Source organism: Myotis nattereri (genome assembly GCF_964212035.1).
Source record: "Myotis nattereri genome assembly, chromosome: 7".
Taxonomy (NCBI): Eukaryota; Metazoa; Chordata; class Mammalia; order Chiroptera; family Vespertilionidae; genus Myotis; species Myotis nattereri.
The window spans coordinates 21,883,767-21,901,014 of NC_138082.1; the positions used below are offsets into that span (position 1 = coordinate 21,883,767).

Genomic DNA, 17,248 nt, shown 5'->3' on the forward strand with positions numbered 1-17,248 from the left:
AACCCGCGCGGACGCGGCCAGGTGTGCCTGCACCGACCGGGCGGGAGCGCCGTTTAAAGCCTAAGACATGTCAGCCCCGCCGAGGGCCGGGCCGCAGGCTGCGCGTCCCCGGGGCGGGCGCCACAGACACCCCGCCCCGGCCTCGGAGGGCCGCGTCGGGTGGGGAGGGCTGGGAAGGCCGCGCGGAGGGGTGGGAGCGCGTCCCCGGCCGAGGGAACGGCGCGGAGAGGGCGCCTCCTGGCGGGGACGCCGGGTGATGGCCGCTCTGCTGGGCGCCGGGCGGGGCAGCTGGAAGAGGGGGGCCGGGGGGTCCCAGGGCAAAAAGTTGGATTTTCCCGCCCTACACTCCCGGGCCCCGCGGCTGCGATGGGTGCAGATGGGCACAGTCCGGTCAGGGGCGTAACCGTGTGAATCTTAGTCCCTGGGAGGGAGCCAAGGGCCACCGTTCGCTCACGACTTCCGCGAAGTGGTCCCTGCAACAATCAAAGATAAAACCAGAGAGTTTATCCCCATTTTCCAGAGGAGAGAAAGGAGCGGCGGGCCCCTGGGCCTTGGAATGCGCAGGGGTGAAGGCACCGCGCCGGCGGGGCGGGCCCGGCCCGAGCGGCGCAGCCGGGAGCTGTCGGTCCTGCCACGCAGCCGCAGAGGCTCCCCGCGGGCGGGCGGGCGCCAGGAAGGGAGGCGACGCCCCCTGGAGCGCGGCCGGAACCGGGCCGGACCCGCCTCCCCACCCGCGGAGCGCGCCGGCCCAGGAGTGGTGAAAGCCGCGGCCGCGGCCAGGTCACGCCGAAGCCGTTGCCCTTTTAAGGGGGAGCCTTGAAACGGCGCCCGGGTTCCATGTTTGCATCCGCCTCGCGGGGAGGAAACTCCATGTTGTAACAAAGTTTCCTCCGCGCCCCCTCCCTCCCCCTCCCCCTAAGAACCTGGCTCCCCTCCCCTCCGAAGCTCGCGGGGATCCCTCCCTCCCACCCTCCCCTCCCCCCCGCGCCCCGATTCCGGCCCGAGCCGGGGGGGAGGCCGGGCGCCGGCGTCGGGGCCAGAGTCCGGCCGGAGCGCAGCGCGCCGGGCCCCATGGACAGCTCGGCCGTCATTACTCAGATCAGCAAGGAGGAGGCGCGGGGCCCGCTGCGGGGCAAAGGTACTGGGGCGGCGCGGAGGGGCCACCTGGAGGCGCCGCGGGGGGCGGGGGCCAGGACCCTCCCTGGGCCGCCGCCGCCCCGGGAGCCCGCCTGGCAGCGGGAGGAGCGGGGAGAGTTGGGGCCCGGGAAGCGGGGCGGGGTCGGCGCCCTGGGCGCTCCGTGTGCTCGGCCGGGAAGCCGCGGCGGGGGTGGACCCGGGGCTCCGCCAGGGTCTCCGGCCGGCGGTGCGCAGCGCCCGGGGAGCCCCCCCCGCTCCCCCCCCTGAGCGCCGGCGGGGCCGGGAGGTCGGTGTGGAGGGCGCCCGCGGCCGCCGGAGACCCCGCCCACCACCCCCGGGTCCGGGGCGGGAGGGGCGCGAGGTGACAGCGGGCCGGGAGGGTGCGAGGCTCCCGCCAACACTCAGCCGCGATTCCCACAAACTTTGGGTCTTGCGTGGCGGCGCCCAGGCCCTCGGGCACCGAGAGCAGCCGCCACTCCGGAGAGGCGCGCGCCCGCGGCGGCCCGGCTGCAGCCCGTGGGCCCCGGGCCTGTGCACACAAGTTCCGACCAGGGAGCCGGCCGACCGCCTTGGCGGGGTCGGGGGAGGCGGGTGTCTGGGCTGGAGGCCCGCCCCGCCCCGTCCGGGGACGGGCTGCAGCGGCTGGGAGTCCTTCCCGCTCTGCCCGCCTGGCCTGCGCCTCCTCCTCGCCGGGCCGGGGCCGGGGGAGACGGGCTGTCAATCAGCCGGTGGGTGCGCGGCTCGAGGTGGGAACGAGGGGAGGGGAGGGGCGGGGAGGGGCGGAGCGGGGTCGCGGTGGCCCGGGTCCACCCCCTGCCTCCCCGTCCAGCCTCGGGTCTGAGGACTTTGGACTCACAGGGGCCGAGTATGGAAGGAGGCGGGAGTGGACCCCAGGCCCCGGCCCTCCTGGGCCCCACTGAGCAGGGGCTGCTCAGGTAAAGGTGGGGTCAGGAGGCGCCCCCAGTGGGGCCGATACCTCAGCAGGTGGAGGCTGGCTGGGAGGAAGAGCTAGGACCCTTGGTGCCCCCTCCAGCCAGCCCACTCCCTGATGGGGGCACCGTGTACCCCACACTGGAATGACGTGTGGGAGCAGAGGGGTGGCCTGGAGCCATGCTAATGCGTCTCCCTCAGTGAAGGGGGTATGGCCAGACCCTCAGAGCCCAGGGCTGGCGCCGGGGCACACAGGCATGCCCCCACCTTGGGCCTCCCTGTTCCAGGTGACCAGAAGTCATCCGCTTCTCAGAAGCCCCGAAGCCGGGGCATCTTCCACTCACTTTTCTGCTGCGTCTGCCGGGATGATGGGGAGGCCCTGCCCAGCCACAGTGGGGCACCCCTGCTTGTGGAGGAAAACGGAGCTGTTCCCAAGGTGCGTGGTGGCCAGGTGAGGGCTGCAGGGCACCTGGGTTTGCCCTCGACGGGGGTTACGGGAAAGGGTTTTTCTTGACCAGCCTGCAGGCCCTGGAAGGTCTACCCAGCTTGTCACCTGACAGCTCCGAGAGCTCCTCCAAGGGAATTTAAATGTCCCCGTCGTAGTGGACGCTGTTCTCTGCCTGGATTTCCCAGGTGGGGAAGTGAGGCCCAGAGAGCCAGGTGGCCTACCCTGGCTCCAGAGTTGGCAGGGGCAAATCTGGGAAGAGGGTGGCCTCTCCCCTGTCCCTGTGACTTGCCAGCTAGAGGGCTGCAGGAGGGAAGACTTGTATGAAGAAATGACGGGGGTGAGAGAGGTGCCCCCAGCCAGCCCCGCTCGTCCCCACAGCAGACCCCGGTCCAGTATCTGCTCCCCGAGGCCAAGGCCCAGGACTCAGACAAGATCTGCGTGGTCATCGACCTGGACGAGACCCTGGTGCACAGCTCCTTTAAGGTGGGCCTGCCCAGCAGCCCCCAGCCCTGGTTCAGAGGGGCCTGCCCTGGCCTGGGAGGGCGGTCTGGTCTGGGCAGGCCTGGCCGCAGCTCCAGCCGCTCTTTTCCCCCACAGCCAGTGAACAATGCTGACTTCATCATCCCCGTGGAGATCGATGGGGTTGTCCACCAGGTGAGGGGCCGGCTCCTGGGGGGAGGCGGTGGGCTTGGCTTTTCCCACCAATCCTGAGAGCTTCGTATAAGCCTTTGGGAGATGTGGAATGTCAGAGGCCCAGAGAGGGTGTGAGACTTATCCAGGGTCACACAGATCCTCAGGGACTTGACTCTGAGGCCTGCGAGGAATGGGGTTCTTCTTGGCGCCCCCTTACCCCATCTTGCCCGGGACCCAGTTCAAGTAATTCAGGATAGGTTGTGTGCTGTCCAGCCTGTTCTCCATTACTTGGCTCGGGGGTCGGTGCCCTGCAGCCTGGGGGTGAGGGGGCTGCCCCAGGCCCCTCCATTTGGCTGAGGCCGTGGAGCGGGAAGGGCCTGGAATTAGTGACGCCCCTTGAGGCAGGGCCAGAAGCCTGGAACTCACAGGTTCATTTTGATCCCCTTCTGAGAGGGGGTGGTTTCCCTAGCAGCAGTTGGGGTGGCTGGTCAAGTGGGACCCCCATAGGACCTGGGACCAGCTTGCCCCCTGTGCTCCTCTGCCTCCTTCACTGGCTCCCTCCCAGCCCCGTGCCACCCCCCCACTCCCAGCCTGAGGCCCAGCAGTCCCCTCACTGGCCTGCCCCCCAGGTTTACGTGCTGAAGCGGCCCTATGTGGACGAGTTCCTGCAGCGAATGGGCGAGCTCTTCGAGTGCGTGCTGTTCACTGCCAGTCTGGCCAAGGTGAGTGAAGCGCTCCTGGCACAACCCCTCCCCCCTCCTCACTAGCATGTGGCCTCTGGGCAGCGGCCCCTGGATCACCCTTGGCCCCAGATGACTCACCTCCCATCCACAGTATGCAGACCCAGTAGCTGACCTGCTGGACAAGTGGGGGGCCTTCCGAGCACGGCTGTTTCGTGAGTCGTGTGTCTTCCACCGGGGGAACTACGTCAAGGACCTGAGCAGGCTGGGCCGAGACTTGCGGCGGGTGCTTATCTTGGACAACTCGCCTGCCTCCTACGTCTTCCATCCGGACAATGCCGTGAGTGCCATGCAGGACCTGGATAGGGGGCTGGGACCCAAGAAAAGGGTCCGTCCATCTGGGCTTCCCCTCACCTCTGCTCCCAAGCTGGGTGGTTTCCCAGGCCTGGTGCCTTCCCATTCCTCCCTCTCAGAGACCTGTGCCCACTCGCCCCGTACTTATGGATCGTTCAGATCATTCTGCTTGCTGGGCATTGGAGCAGGTGCAATTTTTTAAGCGGCCAGTTGTGACCAGTTAGTGGGTCACAAAAATAATTTAACAGTTCCTAGTTGGGGTTTTGAAAAAATGAAATAAAATAGGAAATATCAGAGTGCTTTGCACACAGTTAGATTAAGTTTCATTTCGTAAAATTGTTGCTTTGTTATGTATGTAAATGTGATTTACTGGGTGCTGCTGTCAAAATATTTGAACACTGTGGGTACGGGGTTTCAAGGAGATAGCCCACCCAGCCATGGGTGCTCAGGGGTGGCCTGCATATTCTGCGTCCAGGGTGGTGACCCTACACCCATCTGCCCAGGTACCGGTGGCCTCGTGGTTTGACAACATGAGTGACACAGAGCTCCATGACCTTCTGCCCTTCTTCGAGCAGCTCAGCCGAGTGGATGACGTGTACTCAGTGCTCAGGCAGCCACGGCCTGGCAGCTAGTGAGGCGCCCTGGGGCCAGGACCTGCCCCTGACCACACCTACACCTTTCACACATGGACTCTTCCTTAGGAAAGCCCAGCAGCCTGGGCCACCTCAGTGCCATGGGGAAGTGGGCGTCTCCCCCACCAGCCTGGCCAGGCTGCGAAGGGGGGCAGCAGGCTGCACAGAGGGCAGTGAGACCCTGGGTCCCTGTGTCAGTGCCTTAGAACCTCCTCGCTCTTCTTGGGGGACCTATGGCGCCCTGCATGCTGCTCCCCTTTCTCTTTCTATGCTGCCATGTTTCTCTGCTGCCAAGTTGGGCCTCTCGGCCCTTTCGGTTCTGCTTGGGGGAGGGGCAGGGTTCCTGCTGCCCCCTGCCTTGGGCCCCACCTGGGAACGTGGACACCAAGTGCCTTGCATAGAGCCCTCTTCCCCGCCTGGCTTTCCCAGGGCCAGGTCAGGTCAGCTCTTGCCTGGAAGTCTCCAGACTGTCGGTCGGAGAGAAGCTAGTCCTCACGCCTCCTCCGTGGGGGCTGCTGCAGACCCCGCCACCTCTGTCTCGGGGGGCACAGGAGGGGAGAAGATCTGTTGCCACTTGTGAGAGCAGCAGGGGTTTGTCCTTCAGGACCCAGTCCTGCTTCTCTGGACTCCTCAGCTGAGGGCTGCTCCCCATACCACCCAAGGCTCTGCAGCTCAGCTCCCCAGCTCCAAGTGTGGGGGCATAGGCAGGACCCCTTTATGGTGCCATATAAATATGTATATGTGTATATAGATTTTTAGGGGAAGGAGAGGGGCAAGGGTTGGAGTAGAGACAGCCCTTCCTCACCCCTTTCCCGGGCCCATAAATTGGGGGGAGGGAGGAAAAGGATTTTTACATTTTTAAACTGCTATTTTCTGAACGAAACAAGCTGGGCCAAGAGGCCCCAGGCCCTGTCCTCTGTCACCCACACCCTCTTTGCTTCATTTAAAACATTTATTGAGCACCTTCTCTGTGCCCAGCCTGTGCTAGGCCAACCAGCTGAGTGTGTGTGTGAGGGGAGGGGGATCTCTCTCCACCACCCACCCCATACTTCACCCGTGCCTTTAGGGGATCTGTAGGAGGTGGGACACTTGTGGGGTTTGGGGGGTACTCCTGCCAAGCTACACCCCTCCATGCCAGCCCACTCTCTGTAGCCCCCTGCCTCATCCCCAGCGGGCTGAGGGCTGCTCCCAGGACATCTGCCTTCCAGCTCTGCCTCCTCTACCTGGAATCCCTCCCCCAAATGCTGAGTCTGGAGGTCAAGGCCTTGGGCTCTTCCCAGGGCCTAGCAGTTACGGGGGGACCCACATACCAGTGCCAAGGGGGATGTCAAATGGAGATGTCCTTGTTTCCCCGCCAACCCCCAGCTGGGGGCGGGAGGGAGGGCATGGCTGGTCCGAATCTGATGACCCTCCCATTTAAGTGCCTTCTCTGTGATAGAGAGCCCCTCAGTGTGACGCGAACTAAAGAGAAAGCCAGACCCCCAACCTGCCTCTGTGGTTATTGGGCGGTGAAGTGGGGGCTTCAGCTGACCCTGCGGAGGGAGGAGGGCGGTCCTGGAGGCTGCCCTACCCTCCCGGGCTCCCAGTGCGAACGTGCAGGAATGACCGAGTACTGTCTAATTTCCCTGCTTCTCTCGGCCTCAGTTATCTGGTCTGCAAAATGGAGATCGGCTCCCTGCAGAGCCGCTTCCAAGCCGCCCCTGGAGATCTCCGTAAGATTAGCTCAGAGGCCACGCAGAAATGCGTCCCTAGGCGAGGCCCCTGGAAGGTATTTGGAGACGGAAGGGGTGGGGTCTCTGCCCGGAGCGAAGGGGAGGAGTTCGTGAGGCCCCAGAGGGGGTAGGTGGGGAGCGGGGCGGGGTTGTGGGAGCCAAGATCAGCTCCAAACCGAAGACCTTTGAGCGAGGCTGCCCTGGGCCTCCCGCTGCTTCGCGGGAAGGGCTGGCAGGCCGAGGCGTGGGGACTCGGGGAGACGGGCGCCCCTTCCCCCACCGGCCCTCCCGCTGGCCGCGCCCTTGCACGAGCCTCCGGCCCACTTCCTGCCCCCGCCCCTCCAGCCCTGGCAGCACTTCCTTTGCAAAACTGGGCAGCCCCGGGCCCTGGCAGGAAGTGCCCTCCCGCCCCGCCCTCTCCTGCTTCCCACGGTGGCCACTAGAGGCCTCTCCGGCCTCGCCGCGCCGGGCCCTCGGCGATCTGCCCCCACCCCAACCCTGGGGGCCTGGAAAGATGAACATTTCTCCTTCACCCCTCTCCCGGGGGTTGCCCGCCTCCCCCTTCTCTCCCCACCCCACACACACAGCGGAGAAGGGAGATCTGCCCCTTCCAAAGGTTGGGCCCTGCCCCCCACCCCCAACCTCTCATCCCCTGTGAATCCAGCCTCAAGCCTCCCTCCTGGTGTCCCAGATGCTGATCTGCCCCCCAGGTCTCTGAGGGTGACCTGCCACGTGTACGATGCTGCCCCTTTCCTTCCCTCGCCCCCCCCCCCTCCCCCCGCTCCTGGTAGGAAAGTGCTGGGAAGCACCGGCCTGGGAGGAGCACCTGCGGTTCCCGCAGTTCCCGCAGTTCGATGAGCTCCCGTGTGAGCTGGAGCTTCGGAGCCTTTGGCCCAGTTACGGCCCAGGTGGCCTGCTTCTGCCCTTGTCCTCCTTGGGGTGCCACTGGGTTTCCTGCTCTCCATGCAAACACTAGTCCCCCAGATTTGCATCCCACAAGCCCACAGAGGCCAGGGAGTCACCAGGGCTCCCAACTTTGAGACCGCAGTCAGCTTTACCACCCACCCTGCACCCACAGAGTTCAAGGTAACCACATATACCTGCACTTCCCGTGTGCCAGGCACAGTGCCAGGACTGGGGACACACCATGACTAGGGCCTGCCTCTGCTCTCAAGGAACCCACACTCTAGTGTGGAGAAGGACGCCTGAACAGGTGATCTAAGACCTTCAATGCTGTAGATGGAGTTGAGGAAGAACATGGAAGGCCGGGATGGGAGCACAGGGGACACCACCCCGCCTGGGTGGCGATGCAGGGTTTGGAAAATGCATCCTGAGGACGTGAGGCTAAGAGGAGTTTGGAAAGGAGGCGTGAGTCAGGTGATGGTGGCCTCAGCAAGGAGAGGCCCCAGAAAGGAAGCCCAAGAGCCAGGAGCCGCCCCGGCAGGGAGTGTGAGAAATGACAACAATTTTGGAATTGTACACAGCCAGGGGAGATGGGAAATGACGCTGCAGAAGGCAGGAGGGGCCAGATAATGCAGATCTATAGGCCCGCCAAGGCAGTGGCCTTCTCTCTTGCAGGCGGTGGGTGTCTTTGAGGGACACGGGGACACTAACCGGGAAAGAGGTGTGCTCCATCCTGGCAGCTTCACGTTGGAAGATAAGTCAGGGGTATGGGACGGAGGACCTTCCTGGGAGGCCACAGCCGTGGAGGGCGGAGAATGGAGAATGAAGACGAATGGGGGCACAGAGGCAGAGTGCAAAGAAGAAGGAAGGATGGATGTGAGCTAGGAGATAAACTTGACAGGAAGCTGTGGCTGGTTGGCCCTAGGAACTGGGGTAGAGGTTTTGGAGATGTCAGCTGCAGTGAAAATGACAGCCCGGTATGGAACAGACATTCACTATTTGCCTGTCACACACATACACACGCACATACATACACATGCAGAGGAAACAGGCACCTGATACGCCCCTGTTGGCAGGAGTGTAAACTGGTACAACCTCTTTGGAGAGTGATTTGACAATACTATTTTTCAAAAGTAATTTTTAGCCCTGGCTGGGTAGCTCAGGTGGTTAGAGCATTGTCCAGATACACCACGGTTGTAGGTTTGATCCCCAGTGAGAGCACATACAAGAATCAACCAATGAATGCACAAATAACTGGAACAACAAATTGATGTTTCTTCCTTCCTCTTTCTCTCTAAAATCAATTAAAAAAGAAAACCTATCCATATTTTATTTTTATTTTTTTAGCAGACATCCTTTGATCCAGCAATTCCACTGTTAGGAATTTATGCTGTAGAAAGAATGCATATACACATAACTTTGTACGTATCCAATATTAATTGCATCCTTGTTTATAATAGCAAAACGCTTGAAATAACCTAAGTGTCCACCAGTGAGGACTGTAAGTAAATCTTGCTCTGTCTATACCAGAGAATACCATGCATGGGGGAAACAGTGAGGTGGAACTATCCAAGCAGATAGAGAATGGCCTCCAAGATAGACCAGTAAATGAAACAAAGTAAGATTTATAACAATAGTGTTGGTGTATTCCCGCTAAAGAGCAATGTAAAGGTAGACAAATAAACATATATATTTTTGTTTACTCCAGTAGGGTAACAAGAAGTGGGAATTATGGCTAATCCTGGGAAGTAGTTCTGGAGGACTGGGTGGGACTCGTCTAAGATGGGAGGGACACATTTTTACGAACACCTGTTTGTGTTTAGTAAATGTACCAGGTACATTTTTTAATTTTTTTAAAGGTAAAAATTAGTTTAAAACAAAAACAACAGTCAATCTTCTAAACATAACATCAAAACAGAACTCAAATTGCATGTCTTTCCTTCAAATTCCAGGCACTAGGGTACAGCAGCGAGCTAAACAGATACTGTGGGGAAAACAGGGTTACAAAGTAATTACAAAACAAGAAGAATAAGGTGGTAAATAAAGAATTTTAAACTTCCGTACTGCCCTGGCCAGCATGGCTAAGTTGGTTGGAAGGTTGTCAAGCGGCATTGGGTTTGATCCCAGGTCAAGGTGCATGCAGAAGGCAATCGACCCATGTTTCACTTTCACATCAGTGTTTCTCTTTCTTCTCTTTCCCCCTCCCCCTCCCCCTCCCCTCGCCCTCCTTCTTCCCCTCCCCCTGCCCCTCCTTCTCCCCCTCCCTCTCCCTCTCCCTCTCACTTCCTCTCTAAAATCAATAAAAACATGTCCTCAGGTGAGGATTAAAATAACACTTTTGTACTGTCAGTGCCAAATTATCACCCCAAGATGACTTATGATTGTAAATGGGGGAAAGTGCCTTTACAGTGGAATGCTGGCAGGAAGCAAGGGAGCAAACTTCGCATTACTCATGCTGCGTCAACTTGACTTCATCTATCGCGGAGTCAATGCAATGTGAAGTACACAGCATCCATCACCTTTGCCCGTGCTACTCAACGTGCGGTTCAGGAACCAGCAGGCACAGCAGCTTCGCCCGGGAGCGTGTTCGACAAGCAGGATCTCAGGCCCCACCCAGACCTACTGAATCAGATTCTGCATTTTAAAAAGGTTCCCAGGTGATTCTTTGATACTACAGTTTGAGAAGCGCTGGCCTTCATCAAGTATTCTTAAAAAAACCTGTTTAACCAGAACAAACCTTTAGAGGTACTTTCAGTTTGTGGGGAAAATAGGAGGAAGAGGAACAAATTAAATAAGACACAAAGATTTAGACAAGTCCACAGTGTGAACATTCTGCAAGACAGCTGTCCTTGACTCAGGTAAGTCAATGTCATAGAAAAAAAGGCTGGGAGACTGTTCTAGATTTAAAATCACTGAAGAGCCCTGGCCGGTTTGGCTCAAAGTTCAGAGCAGTGGTTCTCAACCTTGGCTGCACGTTAGAATCACCTGGGAATCTTTTTAAAATCCTGATTTCTGGGCCTCATCCTCCGGAAATTCTGTTTCTTTGTTACTAATGTTGTGGCCCCACCCCATAACAAAGAAACAGAATTTCCGGAGGATGAGGCCCAGAAATCAGGATTTTAAAAAGATTCCCAGGTGATTCTAATGTGCAGCCAAGGTTGAGAACCACTGCTTTAGAGCATGGGCTGAGGACCTTCTCGGTTGCAGGTTCGTCCTGGCCCCTGTGGGGCACCTGTGGGAGGTAACCATCAGTGTATCTCATCTCACATCTCAATGTTTCTCTTTCTCTCCTCCTCTCTCTAAAAAATTCAATGGGAAAAAAAAATCCTGCCCTAACCGGTTTGGCACAGTGGATAGAGCGTCGGCCTGCGGACTCAAGGGTTCCAGGTTCAATTCCCGTCAAGGGCATGTATCTTGATTGTGGGCTCATGCCCAGTGGGGGGTGTGCAGGAGGCAGCTGGTCGATGTTTCTCTCTCATCAATGTTTCTAACTCTCTGTTCCCCTCCCTTCCTCTCTGTAAAAAATCAGTAAAATATATATTTAAAAAATAAATATATTTTTTTAAAAATCCTTGGGTGAGGATTAAAAATAATGCTGAAGATAAAGGATTAAAAAAAACAATACTGAAGATACATAACAATAAAAGGACATGCAGGATCTTAATTTGATCATGAATCAATAAAAATAGCTGTTAAAGTCCTGTGAGGACAATTGGAGAAATTTGACCATGAACTGGATAGAAGATGATATTATAAATAATTTGTGATACCATTCTCATGTGAAAATTGTATTCCAGCTATTTTATTTATTGATTGTTTTTATTTTTATTATTTTTTAAAATATATTTTTTAATTGATTTTTTACAGAGAGGAAGGGAGAGGGATAGAGAGTTAGAAACATCGATCAGCGGCCTCCTGCACACCTCCTACTGGGTATGTGCCCCTAACCACGGTACATGGCCTTGACCGGAATCGAACCCGGGACCCTTCAGTCGCAGGCCGACGCTCTATCCACTGAGCCAAACTGGTCAGGGCCATATTTTTATTATTTTTTAAAAATATACTTTTATTGATTTCAGAAAGGAAGGGAGAGGGAGAGAGAGCTAGAAATATCAATGATGAGAGAGAATCATTAATCAGCTGCCTCCTGCATGCCCCCCACTGGGGATTGAGCCCACAATCTGGGCATGTGCCCTTTACTAGGAATCGAACCTGGGACCCTTCAGTCCCAAGGCCGGCACTCTAGCCACTGAGCCAAACCAGCCAGGGCTATTGACTGTTTTTAGAGAGAAAGAGGAAGAGAGTGAGAGAAACATTGATTTGTTGTTCTGCTTATTAATGAATTCATTGGTTGCTTCTTTTCTTTTTTTAATCCTTATCCGAGGATATTTTTTCAAAGAGAGTGCAATGAAGGAGGGAGGGAGGAAGAGGAAAAGAGAGAGAGAGAAACATCAATGTGAGAGAGACATATAGATTGAATGCCTCCCGCACATGCCAAACAGGGTTCGAACCTGCAACCCAGATACATGCCCTTGACCAGGGATCTAACCCACAACGTTGGCGTATCAGGACCATGCTCTAACCAACTGAGCTACTGGCCAGGGCCTTGTATTACAGTTATGAAGGAGAATGTCCTTATTCTTAGGAGATGAGTGATAAACTAAATATTTGGGGCTGAATAGCATGATATCTGCAATGTACTTACACACACACACACACACACACACACACACAGCAAATGAGAATTTTTGAGCCCTTCAGTGTTTATTGTTATACTATTTTACTATCATTTATATTTTTCTGTTTTTGACATTTTCATAATAAAGAAATTGGAAATAATTTTTAAAAACATAGGTTCTCCTCCAAAATCCTGAGGCTAAATTAAAAGCACCAAAGTGGAGTAGAGAACCCATAAATGACAGGCAGGCTACCAATCTCAATGCATTAACTATATAAGCAATCAACAAATTACTTTAAAATTCACGAAAGAAGACATAGGCAATACATATATTTAAAAATGGTCTATCCCACTGGTAATAAAAAATATATATAAATCAACACAATGCTGATTTTCTTTTTTTTCCTTTTTTTAAAAATATATTTTATTGATTTTTCACAGAGAGGAAGGGAGAGGAATAGAGAGTTAGAAACATCGATGAGAGAGAAACATCGATCAGCTGCCCCTTGCACACCCCCCACTGGGGATGTGCCCGCAACCAAGGTACATGCCCTTGACAGGAATCGAACCTGGGACCCTTCAGTCCGCAGGCTGACGCTCCATCCACTGAGCCAAACCGGTCACGGCCTGATTTTCTTTTTGACATTCAGACAGACATTTTCTTTTTCTTTTCTTTTTTTTTTTTTTGAGTAACCAAACTTTATTTGTAATAATAATTCTTTATTGTTGACAGTATTACATATGTCCTCTTTTTCCTCCCATTGATCTCCTCCAGCTCTCCCACCCCCCCCCCCCCAGGCCCTCACCACCCCATTGTCTGGGGCCATGGGCCATGCATATATGCATACAAAGTTCCTGGTTGATTACTTTCCACCCATTCACCCTCCCCGGCCTTCCCTCCGAGATTCCGCACTCTGTTCCATGCTTCTGTGTCTCTGGATCCACTCTGTTCATCAGTTTATTTTGTTACTTAGATTCCACATATGAGTGAGATTCATGTGATACTTGTCTTTCTCTGACTGACTTATTTCACTTAGCATGATACTCTCCGGGCCTCTCCATGCTGTTTTCCCAAAGGGTAAGAGATCCTTTTTCACTGCTGCATAGCATTCCATTATGTAAATGTGCCACAGCTTTTTTACCCACTCATCTGCTGATGGACACTTGGGCTGTTTCCAGATCTTAGCTATTGTAAATTGTGCTTCTGTGAGCATAGGAGTGGATCCATCCTGATTGGTGTTTCGGTTTTTTTAGGATATATTTCTAGAAGTGGGATCACTGGGTCAAATGGCAGATCCATATTTAATTTTTTTGAGGAAACTCCATATTGTTTCCATAATGGCTGCACCAGTCTGCATTCCCACCAGCAGTGTTCTAGAGTTCCCTTTTCTCCACATCCTCACCAGCATTTGTCATTTGTTGATGGTAGCCATTCTGACAGGTGTGAGGTGATACCTCATTCAGACAAAGATTTTCTTAAAAACTGGAGCCCAGGGCTGGGAAGAATAGAGAAACAGGCAATCGCCTGTCCTCCTGTCCTGAACACGGGGCTACCAATTAATGCAACTTTTCTGGAAGGCAGTTGGCCTACTCACATCTTTGACCGAGCAACCCCACTTGTAGGAGTTTATCCTAAAGAAAGAATAATGAATGCAGTCTAATGGCAAAGATTTCATAGTAAGAATATTACCACAGCATTCTTGGTAGAATCGAATAATTGGATATAATTTAGAAGTCTGAAAACGAGCTATTGGTTACAGAAACTATGCTAATTGACTGCCATGGGACAATTTAAATGAAGTTGCAAAATAACAATCATGTCACAGAAAAAGATATATGTATGTATGGTCATTGGCTTCCTCATTCCCAAGCTCCACGGCCCTTCTTTCACCTCTAGAACTTGTTTGCTAAGCCCATGTCTTCTAGGAATTACTTTTTCTGCCTCTGTAATTTACCCAACAAATGTTCTCTTACAGAAAAAAAAGATATATATGTAGATAGATCAATCGATCCGTAGATAGGTATCATATACATGTAGTAGACATATGCTGTTGAAAGAAATGCTAATAGTGACTTATCTGTAGATTACCTTTATAGTGGAATTACAGATAAGTTTTTCTTTCCTTTTTGCCTGTTTGTACAATTGAATGAACATATACTTCTTTTTATTCATAAAAAAGGTATTATTTTCTTTTTCTTTCTTAATATATTTTTATTGATTTCAGAGAGGAAGGGAGAGGGAGAGAGAGAAAAAAACATAAATGATGAGAGAGAATCATTGATTGGCTGCCTCCTGCTGGGGATTGAGCCCACAACCCTGGCATGTGCCCTTGACCGGAATCGAACCTGGGACCCTTCTGTCCACAGGCTGATGCTCTACCCACTGAGCCAAGCCAGCTAGGGGAAGGGTATTATTTTCAAAAACAAAATCTCACTTGCAGTGTGTTTACGCTTAACAGGCTGCACATCAGAGCGCTCACACTTGCACACACCTGCACATATGTGCACACATAGAACATCCGGTCTCCAGAACTCAGGGAGCTGTCAGGAGGAGGGCCGCCCTCGCCCAGCCCACTGCATCTCACCCTCCAGGAGACTGGAGTTCAGAGGTGACAGGAGAATTTCTGCAGGGACGCAGGCTGGAGGGCAGCTGCCCAGGATGATGAATTTGTGGGCAAAGCCAACTTCCGCACTTGAGAGGGTCGCTCTCCTTTCCCATTCTGAATCCTGGGCCCCCGGGCTCAGGAGGGAATGGAGACTGGCTGCTGAGAGAGGGTGGCAGAGTCCAAAGGCACTGGTTTATGGCAGCTCATAAACACTCCAGGTGGAGCCTGAAGAGGGTGGGGGTGGGGGGGCAAGAAGAACAATATGCCCCTCTGAGCGAGTGTCATGCCAAGTATGAGACCTCTAGGGTGTCAGGGTCCCATCTGTCCTAGAGGGACCCTGCCAGTGAACCCCTGGCCCTGCATCTCTGGCTCTGGGGCTCCCTTGCCCCACGAACCATTCCCCCTGGGGAGGAGGGAGGACTGCGGAGCCTGTTCCCTGGCAGGTGCCATCCACTGCAGTGAGGGCCTGGGCCCTGGGCAGAAATGCACCCCATCCCTGGCAGAATGCGGGAGCCCGGGGTGAGGGACTTCGGGTCTGGTTGTCCTTAGGCTCCTGGCTCCCAGGGACCTGCTGGGCACCTGCCTCCCTACCCCCTCGGCCATTCTCTCTCTCTCAAGGGCCCTATCTTTCCTTATATGGAGAGGGCAGTTCCTAGAGGAGGGGGGTGGGGACAAAGGTCGCTCTCCCGCAGCCAGCTCGCCACAACTCCCTGAGATCTCGCAGGTGGCAGCTGCCTTCTCCAGCAGGTAAGGCAACCCTGCGGGTCACAGGGACCATCGGGCCCATCGGTGGTGGGAGAGGACAGGGTCCCTCGCTTCTCTCTGGCAACGTGGGGCCTCCTGAGGGGGAGGCTGGGCGGCCTGGAGTCTGGGTAGAGCCGTGAGCCTGTGGCTCCCTTGGCTTCCAAGTAAAGACTTGTGCAGGCTCCACCATGGACCCTGCCTGCGGCTAGCCCACGCCTCACTCCAGGTGCCAACCATCCCCGTTGCCCGGACCTGAGGAGAACCCAGAGGTGCGGGACTTTGGGACTTAAAATTCTGACAGTCCTGAGCTAGCCAGGACTCACTGACCTCACTCCTCCGCTCTCACCTCTTTACCCATTTCTTTTTCATCTGAATTGGTTTCTTTCTCGGTGTCACCATCCCCCTGACACTCCTGGGATCTCAGGACTCTTGTCTCTTGGGTCCTAGGGTGTGATCAATAGCCATCAGGGGTTGAATGGGCAAAGCAGAGGCAGGGGACTGGGTGCTTGGCCCTGCTCCACGAACTGCCCATCTCCCTTCCACCAGCACCCATTGTCCCCTTGGCCTCACCAGCCACTATGGCCCCAGTCTGCTGAAATGGGAGCGAAGGCAAGAGACGAGTCCAGACTAGGGTCTTGGGACACACTGACCACCCCCTTCCCAGGAAGCCTGCTCAGGCACCCTCAGGGCCGGGGGCGGGGGGGGGGGCGGGCACAGTCTGTAGGCTGGGGGGCTGGGGCGAGTCCATCCCACTGTTGTTATGGGCCCAGGAAAGCAAGAAGGTGTCCTTGTTTCAGGGACAGTCACATCTCTGTCCAGCTCAGACTGCATGACTGAGGACTGAGCTGTGACAGCGTCCCAGGCTCTCTGGGACCAGAACTCTGAGGACAACAGGGCAGCAGAGAAGAAAGGGAAGATGGGACCTGGCTGGATAGAACCCTAACTCCCTCCAAGGCCCCAGAATGTCAGTCCCCTTCCATCCCACAGTGCAGTCTTCCAGCTATCTGCTGAGCACCTACTATGTGCTAGGAGCTGGGGGCTGCACAGACAAACATGTCTAGGTCCTTGGCCTGGAGGACCTCGGGCTTACAAACAGGTCGTTTCATCACCATGTGGTCGGGGGACAAGACAGCCATCGGCCCAGATGCCTTGGGGCCCCAGACGAGGGGCCCTAAACTAGCCTGAGGGTTCTGAGACAGTCTCCTGGGAGAAACGAGACCTAAATTGAGTCCAGAAGAACATTTAAGTATTAGCCAAGTGAAGAAAGGCGGGGAGGGAGGGCTATCAGCAAAGGGGACGGCAGGAGCAAGGACGGGGAGGGGAGGGTGAGAAGCAGCATGGGCGGCCTCTCTATAACCACTTGCCCACCCTTGGCCACAAGGAGGCTCCCCTTTATCTGTCCAGGCTGCTGGAGGTCCCCAATCCTGATTTCTCTCTCAGGAGCTTTTTCAAGTCCTGCTTACCTGAATCTCCTCTCTGATGGGCAAGAAGTACCTCCTCGTGTCCACCCTCTATTCCTCTTGCTGTTCATCCTAGAATCAGAGCATGTCCCTGGTGGGACTTCAGAGATCATCTAATTGACCCCCAACCTAGATGAAGAACAGGGCCCATGTTCATACAGCCAGTGTCAAAGAATCTGCCTCAGAGAAAAGGGGATGTCGACAAAGGTGGTGAATGAAATAAAACAAACATTCTCTTCCTTTGCACCCACATTGGTTGTACTGAGCCAGGAGTCCTGGCAGCCTTGGGTCCCTGTGGGTTGAACTCACGGAGGGGAGCAGGGCCAGCAGG

At 55.2% G+C, this 17,248-nt stretch overlaps 1 protein-coding gene across 8 annotated transcripts; it reads left to right on the forward strand.

Annotated features, from left to right (window-relative positions):
- Positions 1-826: 826 nt before the first annotated feature.
- Positions 827-6,297, forward strand: CTDSP1 (CTD small phosphatase 1; the record flags this gene model as incomplete). Of its 8 annotated transcripts, none has more annotated exons than XM_081096041.1 (7): positions 948-1,138; positions 2,355-2,503; positions 2,897-2,998; positions 3,113-3,169; positions 3,778-3,870; positions 3,983-4,168; positions 4,686-6,297. In XM_081096041.1, 7 exons carry the CDS (start codon positions 1,072-1,074, stop codon positions 4,812-4,814), a joined length of 783 nt encoding a protein of 260 aa, XP_080952167.1. In that variant the 3' UTR covers positions 4,815-6,297. The 8 variants fall into 8 exon arrangements, with proteins under 8 accessions (XP_080952163.1, XP_080952160.1, XP_080952162.1 ...); XM_081096040.1 differs by having other exon boundaries at positions 1,026-1,138; positions 2,894-2,998; XM_081096039.1 differs by having other exon boundaries at positions 1,072-1,138; positions 2,355-2,518; positions 2,894-2,998.
- Positions 6,298-17,248: the final 10,951 nt, after the last annotated feature.